The sequence below is a fragment of the Salvelinus alpinus genome, chromosome 31, assembly GCF_045679555.1.
Source record: "Salvelinus alpinus chromosome 31, SLU_Salpinus.1, whole genome shotgun sequence".
Taxonomy (NCBI): Eukaryota; Metazoa; Chordata; class Actinopteri; order Salmoniformes; family Salmonidae; genus Salvelinus; species Salvelinus alpinus.
Window position 1 is genome coordinate 29,560,173 of NC_092116.1, and position 10,128 is coordinate 29,570,300.

The 10,128-nt window shown below is 46.2% G+C and overlaps 1 protein-coding gene across 1 annotated transcript; it reads right to left on the reverse strand.

Moving 5' to 3' along the window:
- On the reverse strand, positions 1-5,043 carry badb (BCL2 associated agonist of cell death b). Its single transcript, XM_071378597.1, has 4 exons — positions 4,853-5,043; positions 3,855-4,010; positions 3,134-3,336; positions 1-2,791 (listed from the first exon to the last, which is right to left on the reverse strand). The coding sequence occupies exons 2-4, from the start codon at positions 4,000-4,002 to the stop codon at positions 2,657-2,659; spliced, it is 486 nt and encodes a 161-aa protein (XP_071234698.1). The 5' UTR covers positions 4,003-4,010; positions 4,853-5,043; the 3' UTR covers positions 1-2,656.
- Positions 5,044-10,128: the final 5,085 nt, after the last annotated feature.

The window sequence follows — 10,128 nt, forward strand, 5'->3', positions numbered from 1 at the left end:
TAAATGATTAGTAAAAATTATTTGTTTATTTGTTTACTTATGCCCATAGTACACCAAGTGGTCACAAAAAGAAAATACATTTACAAAAGTAATTTTGTAGAAAAAAGAAAGCAAAGAAAAAGTATTCAAGATTCCCCCCCATACACATCAAGTTTCAAGTAATACCAGAGACTGTGTCTCAAATGGAACCCTATTCCCTATAGAGGGTGCCATTTGAGACGCAAACCCAGAGAAGACCGCAGGGCAAGCTTCCCGTTGCACAATTCTATCTAGACTAGAGCCCAGTCCGGTTTTAACAGGGTACGTTCAACACCACAAAACGTAGCGCAAACCAGGTTAAAAAAACGGTTTAAAACGAATACAGGTTTAAAAGGCAGAATCAAAAAAAACATTGTAAGGAAAGGTCTGTTGAAATGGTGAAAGAACAGATGTTGCACAGATTTACCGACCCAACGTTTTGTTGTTGATAAACACTATATACACAACTACAGAGATTAGTTTAGCAACGTTGTGAACTAGAACACAGCCTGTGTGCTGCAGGCACCAGTAGTGTGTGACAAGCTATCTGTTGATAAGGATTCCTCTACATACTGTTCCAGAGAGTATAGTTTTGCCAACGTTGTGATGCGGGACATAACCGGTGCTTTTCTGCAGTGTGACTGAGCCCGGTGCCTAAGGCGGTAGGTAGGTAGTAGTGCTGGCAGCCATGGCCCAGTCACAGAGAAAGGCCTGGACTCGTACAGAAAGGCAGATCATTGAAGCTACTGATGGAATCCCAAATCAACCCCTACCCCCTAATCAGGAGTAGTGCACTATAAAGACAGACTGATCTGAATAAAACATTAAAAAAAAACACTAACCTTTATTTAACTAGGCAAGTCAGTTAAGAACAAATTCTTATTTACAATGACGGCCTACCCCCGGCCACCCTATGTGACTCCCAATCACGGCCGGTTGTGATACAGCCTGGAATCAAACCGGGATGTCTGTAGTGACGCCTCTAGCACTGAGATGCAGTGCCGTAGACCGCTGTACCACTCAGGAGCCAGAGCTCTAACCATTTAATGTTTACAGGTGTGGAATTTTTGAAAGGTCAACCATTGCACCGCTTATACCTATCCAGCCCCTAACATCGAGGGGAAAGGGAACGAATTGGGACCGCCTGGAAGTGTAGGGGGTTGATTTGGGCTGCAACGGAAGACCTTGCAGTAGCACCTCTAAGTAGAAAAAAAATTTAAAATACAGGCTTACAGAGAGGGGATTCGCCTCAAATGGCACCCTATTCCCTATATAGGCCCTGGTCAGAAGTAGTGCACTGTGTAGGGAATAGGGTGCTATTTGTGACATACACATAGTATCATTAATAAAAAATCACATTTTGTTGTTCAGCAGTTTACATGTTATTGTCCATTTTTAGTTTCATTCATTGAAATATTAACAGTATTTACAGTTTTTAAAAGACCCAAGTCTTTAATTCTCATTGGTTTTGCTCTGAAAGTCTACATCTTAGTTAATTAAATTCTATTGTCTGATAAAAATGTTCCCCTGCAGTTCTTAATACAAAACATATCATTAGCACTGTTATCAAAGATTGTCATTTAAACAAGATGGTTCCTCATATTTGAGACATTTATTTTGAAATGGGATTAGTTGTCGGAGTGCAGCCATCACTCTAAGATGGCGGCGGTTGTGGTTGCTAACTACCACACGGACTGCGTCCCAAATGGCACCCTATTTCCTACATAGTGCAACTACTTTTGACCAGGGCCTATGGCACCCTATTCCCTATATAGTGCAACTACTTTTGACCGGGGCCTGTGGGGAATAGGGTGCCATTTGGGATACAGACACAGTAACACTCATTCTCAATCCATCTTTCCTTGATTCCTTACACCACCGCTCCTCCATGTCCTTCTAAAAATGCATTGGAAAAGAAGGTCAGAGGGAAGGGAGGGACCAGTACGGTTGAGGAGGAAATAGGATACGAGGAAACAAGGAGAGATTAATTGAGGCGGAGAAGAGTTTATGAGAGAACCCGACCGCCGTTTTGTTCTGTCTCAGTGCATGTTGTCTGGACTCTCTCTGTGTTGCATAGTGTTAATGGGAGAAACAGTCAAAAATTATTAACTAAAGGCCCGTTTGGGCCTTGGGTGGATGCTTTCACTAGAGTGAAGTTGGAAAATCAATTTCTTGCTGGCAAACTAGTTGTTCTTGTTTGGGTAAGGTCTCATCCCCTTTTATTCTCTCCTTCTACCTCTCTACCCTCTACTTTGTTACTGTCTCCTACCTCTCCACATCTTCCTCTCCCTCCCTCTCCCTCCTTCCTCTCCCTCTCCCTCCATCCCTCCCTCTCCATACTTTTCTGATCATGTTTCAGTAGCAGCTGAGAACAGGTAGGCCCATCTCTCCCTTTCTCAATCCATCTTCTGTCCCCCTCTTTTTCTCTCTCAATTCAAGGGGCTTTATTGGCATGGGAAACATCCCCTTCTCTGTACTCTGATGACCGTGGTTCAATAGCGGTACGATTACGGATGGGTTCTGTCTCCTTCCAATCCTCTCTCCCCTTTCGCCTTCCTCTCCCTCCACCCCTATCTCTCTCCTTCTCCCTCCACCTCCTCTCTCTCTCCCTCCACCCCCCCTCCCTCCATCCTCCTCTCTACTCAGATGATCGTGGTGGGATGGTAGGGGTATGTTCTGTCTCTGTCTCCTTATGACTGAACAGGTAGGCCCACCAGCTGGGGGACTTGGTCATCTGTTTGGCTGCTCCCGCACTCTTCACCCGCCTCATCTCCTATAGAGGTCAGGGGTTAAGGGTCAGGGGTTATGCAATAGAGGGAGAGAAAGGAAAACAGTTTATTTTGGGGCCTATTTAAGTTTAATTTTTTATTGACGTGTTTTTGGTACAAGATTGAAGCATCTCATCGCATCTCTATCCTCCCACAACCCCTCCTCCCCCCTTCCACAGCCCCATGTCTCACCTCTCCTCCCCCACAGCCCCACTTTCACCCGTCCTCCCCCCTCCCGCAGACCCATGTCTCACCTCTACTCCCCCCTCCCACAGCCCCACCCGTCCTTCCCCCTCTCCCACAGCCTCGTCTCACCCCCTCCTCTCTCCCACAGACCCATGTCTTACCCCTTTATCCAGCCACGTATCAAACTCGTCACTCATGCGTCGGAGCTGCCGCCCGTATCTCTTGGCCGCCCAGAGGGCAGGGGGGGCCGACTGGGAGCGACCCCGGAAAGATGCTCCGTCTGTGGGCACGCCTTCCACCCCTGGCCCCCTACCCTGGATCTCATGGGCCTGGGACTCTGAGTTCATCCTCAACCGACCCTCTCCTATAGGAGAGAGAGAGAAGAGGGAGAGTGGCCTTGTCTGTCTGAGCCAGAACAGCCAATAGGGCAGGAGCCTGTCTCCTGTTTCTGTAGTGGGGCAGCTTGATGTACAAGTACACCCCCTGGACAGGACACTAGTCTATCTCCTTATTTCTATAGTGGGGCAGCTTGATGTACAAGTACACCCCCTGGACAGGACACTAGTCTATCGCATTGGCCAAAACTCCAATCTATCTCCTTATTGCAGAGTGCCAAACAGAGGACAGCCATAGCAACAAGACAGTAGATGTTATTGGGGTTCATTATGACCGGCTAAAGTGGCTGACTATCAGGGTGGTATTCATTAGGGCACGCTGCGGAAAACATTTCCGTGACAGAAAACGAAAAGGAACGTTTCTTATTGGAAAAATCCAGCTAGTCCATCCGTGTTTCAGTGTGTTTTCTTCCACTTGGGGCCTAATGAACACGACCCTGGTAAGACCAATAGTGGCTATTTCCCAGAGTCCTCTGGGGTGTCCTACCTGCCAGTCTCATCTCAGGCACAGTGAGGGCGTGGCCTATTGGACCGCCAGTCATCCCCTTTCCGGCAGACGATTGGTCCTTTTCGGTTTCTCCTACCTCCTCTGAGGGCTCTGACTCACTGTCTGATATAGTAAACATCTGAGCCATGCTGACATCTACAGAAGAAAAGTGAGTGAGGAGGGGAAACAAGAAAGCAGTGAGGATGGAGGGGAAGAGGGGAGCGAGAGATGGAGAGAGGGCCGAGAGAAGGGGGAAAGAGACACGAGAAGAGAGAGGGAGAGACAGGAGGAGAGGCAGAGAGAGAGAGGGAGGGAAAGAGAGAGGGTGGGAGACAACATTATTACACAAATGTGCTTGACCCTGAATCTTTGTACCAAGCTTTAGCTCAAGAGGCCAACTCAGTCTTGGCATCCTGGCGCCCTGAGTTCAAATCCCAGTCAATCACACATTGGAATGAATGAAAGACAAACAACTAACCTTGAATTCACCATCACACACACACAGGAATAGACTTACAAGAAATACTATATTGGTAGTACCTAGGCCTAATTATATAACAATAGCATAGTAATAACAAATCATGTAACTAAACATATATAATTCATGTTTACACCCGTATTGTGATTAACACTGACACACAACGTTAACCTCGTTTGAATACTCTGTCACGATGTTGCAACAATATTTATTCGCTTATAAAGCACACAAACACAACTTTCTCCGCTCCTTGGTCCAAAGGTATCAACGTTATCATATACCGGCACGATAAAGTTGTTTACCGTGGAGAAAAGTGGGGTATAATGTGATATCATTAAAATTAACAAGTAGTTACAGTCAAGCACACCCAAATTAGCTCAAATGCTACAATTGTTTCGGTGCTCTTCGCGATTGTTGTATCGATTCTGGAGACAATGGAAAACTTAGCAACACCACCAACCGCGCAGTCGACTCGGTTTGAAAACGTAAAAAAAACTGATTATAAAACACATTTTCTTACCCGAAATATTTTAACGAGTAAATATGTTCGAGCAGCCGCGTCTCGCGCTTTCTATTTCCAACTTGATATTGTTGTTATCTGGTCTTTTTTTTGTTGTTCAGATCCAGTTTGTCTTCCCTCCCCCAATAGCGTAGCGGCAGTCTATCTACCGCACCGCTCTCTGTCCTGCGCTCCACCAATGACCGGGCCCTGCGCGGGGCGGGTTGGACTGGCCTCGCCGCTTACGTCACTGTTGCGAGCTAGGACTCTGCTCCGGTTTTGTTTTTCTCGCCGGCTGCCCCCTAATATGTGGTATAGGAGCGCAACAGAAATGTTCTACCCATACATACAGTACGGTAGATAGGTAACCCAGTGGCCTCCACTAAGGGCATGTATGGTACCTTGGTGATGTATGCTATATGCTGTATAACCCACGCATCACCAAATTGTCATTTTCTAGTCATTTTCTCTTATCTGAAGGATCTCTAGAAATTTTATTTGAGTTTTTTTTCTTACTTCGTTTTGTGGATGACTGGACCTGTTTCCTCTGACTGGACCTGTTTCCTCTGACTGTACCTGTTTCCTATGACTGGACCTGTTCCCTCTGACTGGACCTGTTCCCTCTGACTGTACCTGTTTCCTCTGACTGGACCTGTTTCCTCTGACTGGACCTGTTTCCTCTGACTTTACCTGTTTCCTCTGACTGGACCTGTTCCCTCTGACTGGACCTGTTCCCTCTGACTGGACCTGTTTCCTATGACTGGACCTGTTTCCTCTGACTGGACCTGTTCCCTCTGACTGTACCTGTTCCCTCTGACTGGACCTGTTTCCTATGACTGGACCTGTTTCCTCTGACTGGACCTGTTTCCTATGACTGGACCTGTTTCCTCTGACTGGACCTGTTCCCTCTGACTGTACCTGTTCCCTCTGACTGGACCTGTTTCCTATGACTGGACCTGTTTCCTCTGACTGGACCTGTTTCCTCTGACTGGACCTGTTCCCTCTGACTGTACCTGTTCCCTCTGACTGGACCTGTTTCCTATGACTGGACCTGTTTCCTCTGACTGGACCTGTTTCCTCTGACTGGACCTGTTTCCTCTGACTGGACCTGTTTCCTCTGACTGGACCTGTTTCCTCTGACTGGACCTGTTTCCTATGACTGGACCTGTTCCCTATGACTGGACCTGTTTCCTCTGACTGGACCTGTTTCCTATGACTGGACCTGTTCCCTATGACTGGACCTGTTCCCTCTGACTGGACCTGTTCCCTCTGACTGGACCTGTTTCCTCTGACTGGACCTGTTTCCTCTGACTGGACCTGTTCCCTCTGACTGGACCTGTTTCCTATGACTGGACCTGTTTCCTATGACTGGACCTGTTTCCTCTGACTGGACCTGTTCCCTCTGACTGGACCTGTTCCCTCTGACTGGACCTGTTTCCTCTGACTGGACCTGTTTCCTATGACTGGACCTGTTTCCTATGACTGGACCTGTTCCCTCTGACTGGACCTGTTCCCTCTGACTGGACCTGTTTCCTCTGACTGGACCTGTTTCCTATGACTGGACCTGTTTCCTATGACTGTACCTGTTCCCTCTGACTGGACCTGTTCCCTCTGACTGGACCTGTTCCCTCTGACTGGACCTGTTTCCTCTGACTGGACCTGTTTCCTCTGACTGGACCTGTTTCCTCTGACTGGACCTGTTCCCTCTGACTGCACCTGTTTCCTCTGACTGGACCTGTTTCCTCTGACTGGACCTGTTTCCTCTGACTGGACCTGTTTCCTCTGACTGGACCTGTTTCCTATGACTGGACCTGTTTCCTATGACTGCACCTGTTTCCTCTGACTGGACCTGTTTCCTCTGACTGGACCTGTTTCCTCTGACTGGACCTGTTTCCTCTGACTGGACCTGTTTCCTCTGACTGGACCTGTTTCCTATGACTGGACCTGTTTCCTATGACTGGACCTGTTTCCTCTGACTGGACCTGTTTCCTCTGACTGGACCTGTTTCCTATGAAAGCAGGTGCTGCCACACAGGTGTGAAATGAACATCCCATCATGCTCAGGGTCCAGTATTAACTGACCATCCTACCGATCCTCGACTTCTGCGATGTCATTTACAAAATACCCTCCAACACTCTACTCAGCAAACTGGATGCAGTCTATCACAGTGCCATCCATTTTGTCACCATAAGCCCCGTATACCACCCACCACTGCGACCTGTATGCTCTCGTCGGCTGGCCCTGGCTACATATTAGTCGCCAGACCCACTGGCTCTAGGTCATCTTTAAGTCTTTGCTAGGTAAAGCTCCGCCTTATCTCAGCTCACTGGTCATTATAACAACACCCACCCATGGCACGCGCTCCAGCAGGTATATCTCACTGGTCATTCCCAAAGCCAAAGCCTTTGGCCGCCTTTCCTTCCAGTTCTCTGCTGCCAATGACTGGAACGAATTGCAAAAATCTCTGAAGTTGGAGACTTATATCTCCCACACTAACTATAAGCATCAGCTATCTGAGCAGCTAACCGATCGCTGCAGCTGTACCAGCCCATCTGTAAATAGCCCATCCAATCTACCTACCTCATCCCCATATTGTTTTTATTTACTTTTTTGCTCTTTTGCACACCAGAATTTCTACTTGCACATCATCATCTGCACATCTATCACTCCAGTGTTAATTTGCTAAATTGTAATTACTTCGCTACTATAGCCTATTTATTGCCTTACCTCCTCACGCCATTTGCACACACTGTATATAGACTTTTTTTCTATTGTGTTATTGACTGTACGTTTGTTTATTCCATGTGTAACTCTGATTTGTTGTTTGTGTTGCACTGCTTTGCTTTCTCTTGGCCAGGTCGCAGTTGTAAATGAGAACTTGTTCTCAACTGGCCAACCTGGTTAAATAAAGGTGAAATATCAAAAAAATTGTGAAAATAAATGTATAAAAAGGTCCAGTTGCCCATTATTTTGGCCACCATGGCTAGAAGAAGAGATCTCTGGGTCTTTGAAAGAGGAGTGGTTGTTGAGGCTCATTTACCAGGAGCTTCAGTGACAAAGACTGCTCAACTTGCTGATGTTTCTTGATATGCAATGGCTGTCTCAGTCACCAGGTCTCAACCCAATTTAACACTTACGGTAGATTCTGGAGCGGTGCCCAAATTTCTCATGGAAGAATGATGTCGCATCCCTCCAAGAAAGTTCCAGACACTTGTAGAATCTTTGCCAAGGCTCATTGAAGCTGTTCTGGCGCCTCGTGGTGACCCAACGCCCTATTAAGGCACTACCATTACCCTAGGTGTCATACTGCTGTGACATAGAGAGAAGAAGCCCCAACAGCCACACTAAAGCCTGTAGTCTGTCATTTCACCTGTATATAGGCGTTCACACTGATCGACAGGTAGGGACACTGAGGCAGACGGGGGAGAATCTCAATTGCGTACTCCTCGCGTACTCTCTCCTCGCCTCCTTCTCAAAACCCGTTGGATGAGAAAGCCAGAGGTCCCTTCCCTGACCTCCTCTTCCAATGGGTTTTGAGAAGGAGGCGAGGAGAGAGGACGTGCAGAGTATGCAATTGAGAAAAGGCCAGGGAGAAGTGATTCAGGGGGCTGCAGTAGAGGAGACGTGTGGGAGAAGGGAGGAAGGTAGGGAAGAGACCTATTGAGAGGACCCTGCAATACCTCAATAGGCCAGAAGTAATTATTTTAGTGGATGTAGTTGAATAAAATGACCAGCAGGTGGCGTAGCAAGACAGGAAACACTGGTCTTTAGTATCAAGGGGCAACAGCGCTGCTCTGTTATAGCTGGAGAATGAACTGGCTTCCTACACACTGACCCAAGGTCTGTTTTGAGACCTCCCTCCCCAATGTTTATGGTCAAGGTTTGGGAAGAGTAAGCTGATCCTAAATCTGTACCTAAGGCTATATTCTACCCCTTAAATTGTATTCTATTTTGTTTATAACCACTCACTTTAGCATAAGATTACAAAAATATGTAGAAACTGTTATGATTAATGTGGAATATCATAGAGGATCATAGAGGATAATCATAATTTCTCAGGATGAAGACCTGTTAGTTCAAAGTTGAGTGTGTGAGAGAGACAGAGAGAGAGATTAAACCCAACCAAATCATGAGAAAACAAAAAGATAATTACTTGACACATTGGAAAGAATTTACAAAAAAACACAGCAAACTAGAATGTCATTTGACCCTAAACAGAGAGTACACAGTGGTACAGTGGTCTAAGACACTGCATCTCAGTGTTTGAGGCGTCACTACAGACACCCTGGTTTGAATCCAGGCTGTATCACAACCGGCCGTGATTGGGAGTCCCATAGGGTGGCGCACAATTGGCCCAGCGTAGTCCTGGTTTGGCCGGTGTAGGCCATCATTGTAAATAAGAATTTGTTCTTAACTGACTTGCCTAGTTAAATATAGGTAAAAAACTGTGACTGACCCAAAATTAAGGAAATCTTTGACTATGTACAGACTCAGTGAGCATAGCCTTGCTATTGAGAAAGGTCGCCGTAGGCAGACCTGGCTCTCAAGAGAAGACAGGCTATGTGCACACTGCCCACAAATGGAGGTGGAAACTGAGCTGCACTTCCTAACCTCCTGCCAAATGTATGACCATATTAATGACCACACAAAGAATTTGAAAAGACATACAATTTTGATAAACTCCCATATCTGCTGGGTGAAATACCACAGTGTGACATCACAGCAGCAAGATGTGTGACCTGTTGCCACAAGAAAATGGCAACCAGTAGAGAACAAACACAACCTATATTTATGTTAATTATTTTCCCTTTTGGACTTGATCTATTTGCACATGTTACAACACTGTATAGATACATAATATGACATTTGAAATGTCTTTTATTCTTTTGGAACTTCTGTGAGTGTAATGTTTACTGTTCATTTGTTATTGTTTATTTCACTTTTGTTTATTATCTACTTCACTTGCTTCAACAATGTAAACATATGTTTCCCATGCCAATAAAGCCCCTTAAATTGAATTGAAATTGAATTGAGAGATAGAGAGAAAGAGTGAGAGCGAGAGGGAAAGAGTGAGGGGGGAAGTAGAGAGAGAGAGAAACAGAAAGAGAGACAGGGGGAATGAGTTTTAATATGGGTTGTTAACATGGACCAGAATGACAGACTACATGAAAGTATCCTGCCCTCTGATGTTCTCTCTCTCCGTCTCCCTCTCTGTCTCTCCTCTCTCTCCTCTCTCTCTCTCTCTCTCTCTCTCTCTCTCTCTCTCTCTCTCTCTCTCTCTCTCTCTCTCTCTCTCT